At 48.5% G+C, this 14,498-nt stretch overlaps 1 protein-coding gene across 1 annotated transcript; it reads right to left on the bottom strand.

The window, feature by feature from the left end:
- Nucleotides 1–10,861: 10,861 nt before the first annotated feature.
- On the bottom strand, nt 10,862–12,446 carry LOC147974759 (uncharacterized). The gene is made up of 2 exons (XM_087519548.1): nt 11,529–12,446; nt 10,862–11,437 (listed from the first exon to the last, which is right to left on the bottom strand). The coding sequence occupies exons 1-2, from the start codon at nt 12,444–12,446 to the stop codon at nt 10,862–10,864; spliced, it is 1,494 nt and encodes a 497-aa protein (XP_087375674.1).
- Nucleotides 12,447–14,498: the final 2,052 nt, after the last annotated feature.

Below are 14,498 nucleotides of genomic sequence, written 5' to 3'. Positions count from 1 at the left end.
AATAGGAAAAAAGTTTGGTCAAAAAGTTGGTTATTGTCAAGGAACAAGATCATGGTCTCATCATTTAGGGTTTGTCGACACCGAGGCATCCTAAAAGCTAAGCTTTTATCATTTAGGGTTTGTCGACGCCGAGGCACCCTAAAAGCCTAAGCGTACATCATTTAGGTTCTCATCGACACCGAGGCACCCTAAAAGCCAAGGTTTCATCATTTAGGGTTTGTCGACGCCGAGGCACCCTAAATGCTAAGTTTTCATCATTTAGGGTTTATCGATGCCGAGGCACCCTAGGTTGGGCCTAATCACTTGGCACTAATCAGTTGGCTCTATTGCCACCTATGTTGGGTTTATCATCTAGGGAGAATTTCTAAGTTGGGCCTAATCACTTGGCTCTATTGCCACCTATGGTTTAATGCAGCAAGAATAAAGGGGCAGTTGATCCTACTTAATTAATTACTAAGATACCCCGGCCCATGCATTAGTAGCAAGTACCTCATATGTCTGATTTTTAGCAAAGTCATGCTAAAATTCACGGAAAATTTCAGCATGACCTTTGCTGAAAATAGGACATATGGAGTACCCGAATTTGCCGGAACGGAAGTTAATCGACATTCCGGCAAACTCAAGGGCCTCTCGGGGTACCTGCAAAATCATCACGACACGAAGGGCCTCTCAAGGGCCTCAAGCAGCAGCGGCGTCTCCCAGGACCCCATTTTTTCGCTAAATTTCTTTGAGCAACAATTAGAGCAGAAAATTCAGCATATTTCTATACAATTTTTTTGTACACATAAGATAGAAATGTAGTGCTGAAGTTTAATGCTTACAAAAGACTTGCTGAAATAGTGAAAAATATGGAGTCACCAAGCTGGCTAAGAAACTCCCAAAGTCCACTAGCAAATCCAAGATCTAATCCTGTTACACACATCATAACAATTTAAGATAATTAGGATAAGGATAGTAGGAAATGAAAAAGAAAGAGCTCAAAAAACAATCACAACAGAAAAATAATAAAAACCTAGTCCTAGAAGAAAATAAATCCTAAAAGAAAAGAAATCCTAAAATCTGGAGCAAGTCCTAGCAGTAGTAGTCCAACTAGATGGCCACCACTACTACTCCTATCTCTGTTTAGCATCATCCACATGATAGTCCATTGGAATTTTGTTTGACACAGCTGAACAGCAAAGAAGAAGCTGCTACTGCTAGCTCCACTACATACATACTAGCCACTCTAAAACTTGTTTAAATCATTCACCCAACTCTAATCAATTCACCCAACTCTAATCAATTCAACTACGAGTTGCTGATTCGACAACCTACAAACTGATGACGCATTTATCTGCCATGACCACATCCAGGAACAGTTCTATTATCACACAATATTTTAGGGAAACACACAAAAGAAAACAATTCTTGTAATACATTGTTAATAGGGCATGGATTTTACTCCTACAGCAAGAACAACAACCCTGGGAGAAACACATGCTCAAAAATCAAAAGCTTCTGCAATAAATAAATAAAGACAATTCCCAAAACTTGCTAGTAAAATAGTACTATGTGTACTAGAGGAGTCTTGTCAGGCACACAGATGCATATTCAGAAACCAAAACAATGATAAGTATAGGGAAGTGTAACTGGTCACTGAAGTAGCTCATGTCATTGCTTCTATCTGTCATGGACTGGTTTTCTGTAACCGATACAATTCAGTTGAGTTTTAAGGTTGACTAATTGCGCCCTTGTAAGTGCCTAGCAAACAGACTACAGGAATGGCATAAAGAAAGGAACATGCCAATGCACTCCAGGTTTTGCAGCAAGTTGTACTTAAAATATTCACCTTAGACAATCCATGACTGTGTATTGCGTTAGATAATGCAAACAAGAACAGAAGGCAACTTTGCTTATATAGAAATGTTGGCAAATGCAAACTCCCAAGTCTAACCAGGAAGCATCAGATGCCGATGCATAACACTGCTCACTCGCTTACACACACTACCGCCCCAAAATTCAGAACATAACCTAGTACTTGGCGTGTCGGCTCAATCAGGCATGGGGTGAAGCAAGGGGAAGGGGAGAGGGGAGGGGCACCTACGCAGGGGCCGGGTAGTGACGGACGGCGGCCAGGTTGCACGGGCGACGGACGGTGGAGGCAAAGCCGCTCGGCGAAACAGAAGGCGGTGGCGACGGCGTGATGGGGTCGGTCGGAGGAAGAAGACGTGCTCCAGCGGGGGTGGGGGCGCGGGGGCGGCGGGGGTGTGGAGTCCGGCGAGGGTCGGGGCGGCGGGGGTGGGGGCGCGGGGGCGCGGGGGTGGAGTCCGGTGAGGGTCGGGGCGGCGGCGTCGTGGGTCGGGGCAGCGCGCGGGTGGATCTGGTGGTGAGGGAGAGAGGGTCAAAGGGGATCTGGCGAGGGAGAGGGAGATAGCTAGGGGGAAGCTTACTAATGGCGCACCACACCTCGGTGCGCCATTAGAAATCTTTTTTTAGATAGCAATGGCGCACCCCGCAGCGGTGCGCCATTAGAAATCTTTTTTTAGATAGCAATGGCGGACCCCGCAGTGGTGCGCCATTAGAAATCTTTTTTTAGATAGCAATGGCGCACCCCACAGCGGTGCGCCATTAGAATTTTTTTTATTATAGTTCGAGCACAGGTTATATTGCACCTAACCCAATCCACATCAGAACCCGCCCACTAGCCTGACTGGTCAGCAAGCAGCACACACACCAGGAGGTCCTGGTTTCGATTCCCAGGCTCCGCAATATTTTTTTTGCATTTTAAATGCTGTTTGATATTTATTTGTGTTTAAGTATGTTCAAACTTGTTTAAATCATAACAGTAATATTTTTTTATAAAAACAGTAATAATTTTTTAAAAAATATATTCAAATTTGTTACTTGAAAATATCATCGGCGGCGGCAGTGGAGCGGGGGAGGGTGCGGGGGGTGCCCGTTGGCGGCGGTGGAGCGGGGGAGGGTGCGGGGGGCCGGGTGCTCGTCGGCGGCGGTGGAGGGGGATCGAGATCGAGTGTCCTCATGAATTCAAAAAGTGCCTGTGAAATTTAAAAATATTCATGATATCAAAAAGTGCCCATGAAATACAATCGAGAAATGAAGACTACGATTTAAATACAATCGATCTTAGCTAGCTATCTGTTCACAATCTTCTTGCCCTTCTTTTTCACAAATGGAGTTCTTCTGTGGAACGGACGTCCTTTAGGTAGGGTGGTCCTGCTTCTTCTTGTGGTGTGTGCTGCTACTTCATCGTCGTCGTCATGTTCGATCTTCGGGTCGCCGTACTTGTCGAAGTCTTGCTCATTGGCTACTCCATCCATTCCGATGATCTTCCTTTTGCCTCTCCTCACGATAACACGACTGGGCTTTGACGGGTCGGTAATGAAGAAGCATTGGTACACTTGGGAAGCCAATACCCATGGCTCATTTTTCGCGGTGATGTTTGCGCCCGCGGTCTTGGATTTGGCTTCGGGTATAACCATGGTGGTGAAATACCGGTCTTCTTTTAGGACGCTCTTGGCCCATCTGACACGGAACATTGGGACCTTCTCTCCAGCGTAGCTCAGCTCCCAGATCTCCTCGATCCTTCCGTAGTATTTGTCCTTGTCATTACCGGTGTAGGATTCCATCGTTACCCCGGAGTTCTGATAACCATCGCTCTTCATGTCCTTGTTCTCGGTGTAGAATGTGTAGCCGTTGATATCGTATACCTCATTGGTCATCAGGTTGTGCTCGGCGCCCTGTGACAAGGCGAATATGAGTTGTTCTTCCGCGGAAGAATCCTCATGTAAAGGGTACGACAGAAGCTTATGCTTGAACCAACGCGTGAAACATGAGTTGTGCTCTTTGATTATATCTCCGTCCGTCCTCTGTTGGCCTCGGTCATTGTACGTCTTCTCAATAAAGGTTTTGTGCTCTACCACCCAAGGATCGACCACGTCTATGTGTTGTAGCGCGACTAGGTTTGCTCTTTCAAAGTCGGTGAGTCGACCCTCGAAGTCGACATGCATTTCGCGGCGACCCTCACGGTGACCCCATCCAGCGAGCCTGCCAAGGTGCCTGTTGACGGGCAGACCAACGGGGTTCTCGATGCCTAGATAATTCATGCAGTAGGAGATGCACTCTTCGGTCAGAAAGCCCGTGGCTATACTTCCCTCTGGACGTGACATGTTGCGAACGTATCCTTTGATGACACCATTCATCCTTTCAAACAGCATCATGCTGTGCAGGAACGTTGGCCCGAGTTGGATGATATCCTCCACGATATGGACCAGCAGATGCACCATAACGTCGAAGAATGCGGGCGGGAAGTACATCTCAAGCTCGCATAGTATCACCACGATCTCTTCCTGTAGCCTTCTGAGTTGCCTCACGCCAATCGACTTCCGAGAGATGATGTCGAAAAAGTTGCATAGGCCAAATAGCGTTTCACGGACGTGCGCGTCCATGATCCCACAGATTGTAACTGGAAGTATCTACGTCATCAGCACGTGAAAGTCATGAGACTTGATCCCACTGAACTTCTGCTTCGCTGGGTCTAGGTATCTGCTTATCTTCCCCACGTAACCGTAAGGAAGTTTTACTCCTACGAGGCAGGTGAAAAACTGCTCGATCTCCTCCTGACTTAGAGTGAAGCACGCGGGAGGGTAGTCACTTCCGGTCTTCTTGGCCTTTTTGCCTTTGCGACGAGTTTCTGTGTCCTGCTTCGCCTCATCATCATCATCATCATCATCATCATCATCATCATCATCATCATCATCATCATCATCATCATTAGCGTGAAGCTCCTGCCCGATGCCCATTGATTTCAAGTCTGCCCTTGCTTTCGGCCCATCTTTGGTCCTCTCTGGCATGTTGAGCAGGGTACCAAGCAGACTCTCGCACACGTTCTTCGTGATATGCATGGCATCAAGGCTGTGAGGCACACGGTGGATCTTCCAGTATGGCAAGTCCCAGAAAACAGACCTCGTTTTCCATACCTTCAGCAGCGGCTCTGGCGCCTTTCGCTTCTTTCCTGGCTCTGGCACCTTTTGCTTCTTTCCCGGCAGTGGGCAATCTTTCCAAATTTTCAACAGCTCGTCTATTTCCTCGCCACTCCTCGTACGCGGGCGTTTTCGGGGTTCGGTTTCACCATCGAACAGATCCTTGCGTTTCCTCCACGGGTCATCGTCGCGAAGCCACCTTCGATGTCCCATGAACACGGTTTTCGAAGACCCGGGATCTCTATCTAGCTGGCGATACGTTGTGTCATCCATGCACCTTACGCATCCAGAAAATCTGTGGACTACCTGCCCCGCGAGATATCCGTAACCGAGATAGTCGTGCACCGTCGTGAGCAGTGCGGCTCTCATTAGGAAATATTCTTTCTCTGCGGCGTCCCACGTATTGGCTGGCGTTTTCCACAACGTGTCTAGCTCCTCTTTCAGCAGCCCCAGATACAGATTGATGTCGTTCCCTGGTTGTTTCGGCCCTTCAGTTAGCATACTCATGTGAATGTACCTCCTCTTCATGCACAACCAGGGGGGAAGGTTGTACATCCACACAAACACAGGCCACGTGCTATGTGTGCTTCTCTGGCTGCCAAACGGATTGACTCCATCGGTGCTCGCGCCCAGCATGATGTTCCTTGGATCCTTCCCAAATTCTGGGTATTCGAAGTTCAACGCTTGCCACTGGATCGCATCCTTAGGGTGACTCAGCATCTTGTCTTTTTTATTTATCTCCGGATCATTTCCGTCATCTTCCCGCTTCTTCTCCTACCTATCCGCGTGCCAATGCAGGAGCTTTGCTACCTTAGGGTCCGCGAAATACCGCTGCAGACGAGGAGTGATCGGAAAGTACCACACCAATTTTCGAGGAGCTTTCTTCCTCTTCTTGTATTGAGTGACGCCGCACACCGGACATATGGTAGACTCCGCGTGCTCGTCCCGATAAATGATGCAATTGTTCATGCACACATGGTATTTCACGTGCGGTAAATCCAGAGGACACACGATTTTCTTCGCCTCCTCGAAACTGGTCGGGCACTTGTTCCCCTTGGGAAGACGTTCGTGCCAGAATGACATGTTCTCGTCGAAGCATGCGTCGGTCATTTTGTGTTTTACCTTCATCTCCAGAGCCATGAGCATTACTTTCAGGCGGGTATCCTCGGGCCTGCATCCTTCATACAATGGAGTAACCACGTCTATCTCTAGTTGATCTAGCTTGGCTTTCTCTCGGGCGGCAGCTCTTGCGTTATCCGTCTGCTTGAGAAGCAGCTCTTGAATATGAGGGTCCTGCACCCAGCCTCCATCATCGTCTGCTCCGGCATCTTCATCTTCATGATCATGCCCTTTGTCTTGATCTTCCTCATCATCATGTACGACATCTTCTACATGATGACTGTGTACAGCATCACCGTCGTGATCATGTCCTAGAGATTCTTCATCTTCTCGCCCGCCCTCGCCGCGGTGGTACTTGTCTTGTTTCCCTTCCTCATTTCTTGCCCGGCCCCCATGGACGACTTCATAGTCATCTTCATCACCTTGCCACCGATAGCCATCCATGAAACCATGCAAGAGCAGGTGGTCCCGCACCTGCCCGGAATCCGGGTCCGCAATAAGGCTCTTCAGCTTGCATCTTCGACACGGACATCTTATCTCCATCTAGTTCTTTTGAAGCATCTCGGCCATCGCGGAGCTCAAAAACCTATTCACGATGCCTTTGGTCATCGTGTGGACCATGGTCGCCTGCGGGGTAGAGCAAAACGATATTTTAGAACCAAGAAATTTTTTGGCATGACCTTCCCTAAAAATAGGACCAAAAAGAATGCATAGTGCCAAAATTCTCGCCGAAACGGAAATGAATCAACATTCCGGCAAAATATTGGCAACTATCGCATTTCAAATACTGGTACCTGCAAACACAAACATATATGCAACACCACAAACACATGCAACACCACAAACATACATAGATCTAGCTAGGCCACAAAAAGTGCATGTGCACATTGTTGGAGCGAGCTAGGGAGAAAAAAGTAGATCTACATCAGGAAGATAGCTTTCCCCTTACTTACCTATCAAAAAAAAGGTAATTTCACCACTTAATTTTGATGAATCTATGGTGGAAATGAGGTGAGGAGGAGGAGGCAGCCGAAATCTTGGAGAAGGAGGTGGAGGGAATGAAGTGGGGAAAGTGAGTGGGTAGGTGTGGGGCTGTCCAAAATATCTTGTTGGGGTCCCAGGTTACTAATGGCGCACCTCCTGCAGATGCGCCATTAGTAACCCTGGTTACTAATGGCGCATCTGCAGGTGGTGCGCCATTAGTAGTTTTGCAGAAAAGTAAATATATATATATATATATATACTAATGGCGCACTTTTACAGGGTGCGCCATTAGTAGTTTAAACTAGTAATGGCGCACTGTGAGGCGGTGCGCCATTAGTAGTTTTGCAAAAAAAAAGAATAAAAAAATTCAGTACCGGCGCACTCCATGTCTGGTGCGCCATTACTAGTTAGAACTAGTAATGGCGCACTTCGGTAGGATGCGCCATTAGTATGTATGTAAAAATAAAAAAAATTATCACTAGTGGCGCACCTATTTTCTGGTGCGCCATTAGTGTCTTCCACACTAATGGCGCATCACCAACTGGTGCGCCATTAGTATATAGTAGTGGCGCACTACTTCCCTGGTGCGCCATTAGTGTCAATCCTATCTATAGCCCTTTTCCTAGTAGTGGTGGAAGTTAACAGGCCGACAAAATAATAGACATAACCGATAGCACTTCAACACAGTTCAAGAAAGGTTAGCCCGACACTACTAGGAAAAGGCCTGTTAGTGGCGCACCTGTTTTGGCCATTAATGGCGCACTACAGGTACGCCACTATCATCACGCCATTGGTAACTAATACTAATGGCGCACCCCTGGTGCGCCATTAGTATATCAGACAGTAGTGGCGCACCAGGCAGTGCGCCATTAGTATGCCTCCCAGGGGGCCATATTTATTTACCTTCTGCTCTGGGTTACTAATGGCGCATTAACAGACAAAGTGCCACTAGTATTTTTACAGCAGTGCGCCACTAATGTGCTGTATGGTGCGCCACTAGTATGAATATTAGAAATTATTTTTTTCCTTTCTGATATTTGCACAGGTTACAAAATATATTACTGCATAGAATATAGACAGCACCACACAGCAATAGCAGATTTATTGAATACAATAGAAGATTAGTCTCCGAATACAATTCATCATATTAGCTAGTCTCCGAATTCAAAATACCGAACAAAGTTAGAACATTACGAGTCTCGAGACCGCAAGTAACGAGTTTGTCTTCACATTACAAGTCGATACTGATCATCTAAACTACCATCACATAGAAGAGAGCTGCGGTCATCACGATTAGCATCATCGCGATGAAACTGGTCTTCATCCGGTTCCTCCTCCGCTCCCTCCTCTCTCCCGCTAGATAGCGCGCGTATCTAGCTTCCGCCTCCGCCCTAGTGGTGTACCCTTTGTAACTGTTACCGCTGAAATGGTGAACCTGTCTCCGACACTCCTCCCAGTCGTCGTAGACTCTGTGAACCTTACCCTTGTACACAACATACGACGGCATCTCTATGCACTAGCCAAACAAAACGTTAGTAGCAATTCACAGACAATACGTAAGTAATATATAAGTATGCAACAAAAGGATCGGAAGAGAAAAGCAAGACATTAATAGCACGATTCATGGTCCTACTAATAAATAGCATCGATTACATATAAGTTGAGCGACTGTCCAAACCAAAGAGACATACAAGTTCATTAAAGTTTAATTACAACATGAGCTAATCGATATTTCAGAACTACACATAGCATCACTACTTTCGACTCGACTCAGGGACCGGAGCATGGATGAAGCCACTGTCTGTCGTGATGGTCATGAAATCGCGGGCATTGTCAGCCTGCATTTGTAGCGTTGTTTCTATCTCACTGTTTGACGGTTGATATCTAAGGTAGAACTGCCCTGAGGTATGAAGGACATCTTGATGGATGATTTCCACAAACTCCGACAGCATGCGAAAGAATTCTTGTTTGATGTCCGCGTCCTGGATTGCCGACAATCTTGCGGCCCAATCTTTGAGATTATTTGGTAGCAGAAGGTGATTATGGTCCCGTACGATCGCCCGCATGTGATGGAGGGCGTAGTAGGCATCCTTCTGACCGCCAGGCGGCTACTTGACGCAGGGGAACGTCGTTTTGTGGGCGAACACGTCCTTGCCGTACCTACAAATTGGCCTGCCGAAGGTGCCTCCAGATCTGGCGTAGCCGAGGAGAACATCATCAAGAACATTCTTGATATTTGTGTAGTCTTTCTTCGACTGACGGGTCCGAGTCGAAATACGTGGCCATGGAATATTTCGGGCTTAAGAGGATGAGTGTGCAATGTGTGTCACTGCACAAAACACGGAATGTTATAAAAAAAGAACTATCGAAATCTAAGAAATCATATGTTACGGGGCGGTGACGGGATGACTTACTCGGGAAAGTAAGGCATGAGGAAGTTATCTTTATCTGGGTTTGCCAGAATGACGCCTTCGAGGTATGAACTCGCGACTTGCCGGTCCCCAGCGCTGCCCAAGATCTTGGCATGCATGTAGAAGGGGTCGACTATAACGATGTCCGGGGTCTTGTCTCTAATGATCCGCATCTCCATACTCAGCGAAAATAGCTGAACGAAGGTGTAGTGCAGCGGATGAAGGTTAAACATAGCGAAGATGTCATCAAACCGCAGGACGATCATACCCCCGATGGCGCTATCCACAAAGCCCTTGCCCTCTGGCACCTTGGCCATGAAAACCGGGTATGCCACATCATTCTCTCGGAGATGCCGCTTCTCCAAAGAAAGAACACTATCATGCAGACTCCGCATAGCACCGGTTGCAGCATTGAGCAGATTAGTCGGTAGCATCGGCCTACCCGCCACATGCACCCTCCTCGAGATATCCTTAGGTGAAGGTGGCCAGTCCTGAGCACGGATCATACTCGGTGCCGGCTGGCTCGCAGCCTTGTTACTCTTTCTTTTCCATCCCTTCTTCTTTTGCTATAATGGGATCGAGTTCTGCTCATAGACAGCCTTCTTGAGCGTGTTGGGGCTGATAATATTTTGCACCTCGGCTATTTGAGGCTCGGTGAAGGCGGCAGCTGGAGGCGTCTCCTGAGAACTGAACGCCAGACGACGCGTGTTGCAACTGCATTTCTCCGCGGTACTAGCTAGATCGTCTTTTCGCAGTGTTGGGTTCTTGAGAAGGAGGCCCCAAGAATTCATCACCGTACCCATGTTTGTTGAAGTACTTATCGACATTGGTAAATGTACCGCCGTTGTCGTCCAGATCATGTGCCATATGCATGTCCGGATCTTGTGCCATATCCATGTCCGGCATGTCCGGTAGCGTTGCGGGGGTCTTGCCATGGCTTGGCGCCGGCACGGCTGGCGGTGTTGTCTGTGGGGTGGTGTCCCCCGCCCCCAAATGAATCTGGCTCTTCGGCCAAAGCATGGGCCAACTTATGCATGCGCTGAGGGTCATCACATCATCTTCACCGGCCCCATGGGGTCGATACGGAGGTAACATGTCGTCGAAGCCCGGCAACACCCGAACCAGTTGAACCCTATAAACGGTGGGTGGCATCTGATTACCGTGGAACACGCGGCTGCCCGATTGAACGATTGTGCCCTTGTCGACATTGACCAACTCGTTGTTCACGAAGTGCAGGAGAGTGCACGGAACATCGGCGGCGCCCTGCGAAAACATGTAGGGCGTCAGGCATGCCCAGTTAAAGGCAAGGAGATGAAGTCATCTACCAAGAGGCATAATTAGTTACCGTGGTGGCATCGAGCTCGGCTAATGTCGAGGCACCGCCAACGGCGGGCATGCAAGTGACGGAGGGGCCGCTTGCTGCAGAGGTGCCGGCCGATGTATTCTTCCCACACCCGGGTGTATTAAGCTGCAATGCCGCCGCCGCCGCAGGAGACACCAATGCCACCTCCGCCAGAGACACCACTGGTGCCACCGGCGCGTTGCGCGAGTTGCTGCCCGTGAAACTGGGAATCGGGGGGACGGCCCCTGTTGGCCGCCTGCAATCCACGCCTGCAGCCCAGAAACCAAGGTAGGCATAATGGCGGTGATTGTCGCTCCCAGTTGGTCTCGCACTTGCTCTTCCACGATCTCCGGAATTCGCGCCACTTGTGGCTTTAGTTGTTGAACCTCGCGTTCCTGGCTTTCCGAGCTGGTCTTTCTCTCCTTTCGCCCAGCGGTATAGTACTCTGACCATTTCGTGGACAAGCCGTTGTCGGCCACACGACCAGCTGACGTCGGCTTACTGAGCTTATCCTTGTTTTTCATTACGTTCAACGCCCTATTTAAAGGGGTGTCGAAAGGGGAGCTCTGAGACGACCCCGCGCTACTGCTTTCAGTGTCCTGCGGAAGGAACGTGAACCATTTAGAAATTTGGCTTCATTAATTCGAATGCAACCATATGGAGATAATTACGTGGGGGTGTATTCCTTACCAGAACATGCTCAAGAGCCTTGGTCTTCGGATCCGTGGTAAGCTCCTTGGTTACCGGGTCAATCTTGTACCGGGCCCTGACATAGTTCCTGGTCTGCTTGTCACGGTATTTCTCGAAGAGGGGTGGTAGGCCTTGCTCGGCACGCTCCGCATCCTCCTTGTCCCATATAGGTTCCGCCACTCTGTAACCGCCGAGACTGAGTTTGTGGACCCCTAAGTTCAAGTCCAGCATCTCTGTCCCCCACTGACTTGATTCCGCAGATGCGTTGCTCTCGCACTTGATCTTGAACTCCCGGTAGTCATCTTCGCTGATCGAAGGATTTTTCTCCTTGATCTTCTCATAACTATCACCTTTTTCAATCATGCTCTTCACCGAGGCTCTCCAAGTAGCCAGGGCCGTGCTCATCTTCATGAGGGCGGCACTATTTACTTTATTCCCTGAGAGGCGTGTGTTTGTGAAGTCACCGGGGAACTTGTATCGTTTGTGCAGCTTAGTGAAGAGGAGGTTGTGCAAATTCCCTTGGTCACGATGCCTTAGGTTCTCAGTGTTGATCGAGACGGTGCTCCAGAGAATGCACCCGAGCTGTCCCACGTACCCCTTGACTATTTCTTTGGGCGCCGTTGGATGCCCCTCGGAGGACACTTCAGTAAATTCCTCCTTGACGGTGCCGAGCACGTTCGGGCGCCGGTCCTTCCATTGCCTCTTCGGTTGGCTGCCATCTGTGCGTGCGCCGCCATCATCAGTGGTGGCATCCTCGGCGGCACCATCAGTGGTGTCATCCCCGACGCCACTAGGGGTTGTGTAGTCGGGATCGGTGTCTTCCGCGGCGTCCTCATAGCGGTGAGGTTCTTCTTCCATCTCCTGGGACAGCTCCCAGAATGCCTTGCCCGAACCGTCGGCCTCATCGTTGTGGGCCATGTTTCGCTCTAAATAGGAAAAAAATTGGTCAAAAAGTTGGTTATTATCAAGGAACAAGATCATGGTCTCATCATTTAGGGTTTGTCGACACCGTGGCATCCTAAAAGCTAAGCTTTTATCATTTAGGGTTTGTCGACGCCGAGGCACCCTAAAAGCCTAAGCGTACATCATTTAGGTTCTCATCGACACCGAGGCACCCTAAAAGCCAAGGTTTCATCATTTAGGGTTTGTCGACGCCGAGGCACCCTAAAAGCCAAGGTTTCATCATTTAGGGTTTGTCGACGCCGAGGCACCCTAAATGCTAAGTTTTCATCATTTAGGGTTTATCGATGCCGAGGCACCCTAGGTTGGGCCTAATCACTTGGCACTAGGGGTTGGTGTCAGGATCGGTGTCTTCCGCGGCGTCCTCATAGCGGTGAGGTTCTCCCTCCAACTCCTGGGACAGCTCCCAGAATTGCTTGCCACCCGAACCGCCGGCCTCATCGTTGTGGGCCATGTTTCTCTCTAAATAGGAAAAAAGTTTGGTCAAAAAGTTGGTTATTGTCAAGGAACAAGATCATGGTCTCATCATTTAGGGTTTGTCGACACCGAGGCATCCTAAAAGCTAAGCTTTTATCATTTAGGGTTTGTCGACGCCGAGGCACCCTAAAAGCCTAAGCTTTCATCATTTAGGTTTTTATCAACACTGAGGCACCCTAAAAGCCAAGGTTTTATCATTTAGGGTTTATCGACGCTGAGGCCCATGCATAACACAAGAGGCAGTTGATCCTACTTAATTAAGTACTAAGATACCCCGGCCCGTGCATTAGTCATAAGTACCCCATATGTCCTATTTTTAGCAAAGTCATGCTAAAATTCATGGAAAATTTCAGCATGACCTTTGCTGAAAATAGGACATATGGAGTACCCGAATTTGCCGGAACGGAAGTTAATCGACATTTCGGCAAACTCAAGGGCCTCTCGGGGTACCTGCAAAATCATCATGACACGATGGTCGGAGGCAAAACCCAGCAAACTAGCACCACAATGTGCCTCTACTTTCATATGGAGGTGTTGCAACAACGTATATACTTTATCACATTATAAGTCCTCACACCATCAACTATGACAAAATCTGAGAGTATAAGTCTGGTTACATTCACCCAAGTACAAACATAAAATTTTGTCCAACATAGTACATCCCACTTTGACAATTTCATAGGATTTAATATACCGAATGAAACCTGACAAGTGATATGTGTTTTAAGTATCTACAGAACAGCCTCTAAAATTTTCATGTTGTAACTTTATTTTAATACCACCTCAAAATACTATACCCAGGAACATATATTTCGGGATAGCAAACTAAACTGATAGCTGCTCTCAAACCGTACATCCAAACAACAAAAATAAATACTCCAAAGAAAACTTGAAACTTTATCTAAAACTTATGTAAAGGGGCCAACTCAAAATTCTGAGCCTAGCTAATTCATTTTTCAGATATAAGCTTGCTGTCCAGATTTGACAGTGCAGTTTTTAACCGAACCAAGTTCAGTTTACAGCCAGAGTCACCCCAGTTTTTAACCCAATAAGAATCACAGATAAATAAATTCTAGTGTTATGATCACAACAGAAATATATGCGCAGGTGTGCAATGAAAAATTCTGGAGTTATGCTATGCAATATAGAATGTAGTCTAAGGGGAACTAACTTGCAGCAGCTCATCTAGAGTACATGTGATACGGCTGGGCGTGGCCCGAGCATAGTGGAGGCACGGTCGCGGTGCGGTGAGCGCGCTTGGGCGGGGCCAGGGCGTGGCCAGGGGCCGAGGGGAGCACGGCCACGGGGGGCGGCAACCAGGAGCTGGGGCGCAGTGGTGCGACAGTCTACGGCGACGAAATCGAAGGGGGGAGGGGAACCGGTGCAGCTCACCGAGAGGAAGACGATGGCGAGCTTGTGTGGGGCCGGGGTTGAAGAGGTGACGTGATCGACGGTGAGGCCGCGGTGGTCGTAGATGACGTAGAAGAACACTGCAGAGCTCCTGGACTCCTTGGTGGGGTGCGGGGACGATGG

The sequence above is a fragment of the Triticum urartu genome, chromosome 4A (genome assembly GCF_056163025.1).
Source record: "Triticum urartu cultivar PI428250 chromosome 4A, HENAU_Tu73, whole genome shotgun sequence".
NCBI lineage: Eukaryota > Viridiplantae > Streptophyta > Magnoliopsida > Poales > Poaceae > Triticum > Triticum urartu.
This window is presented reverse-complemented; position numbering and strand designations above follow the sequence as displayed.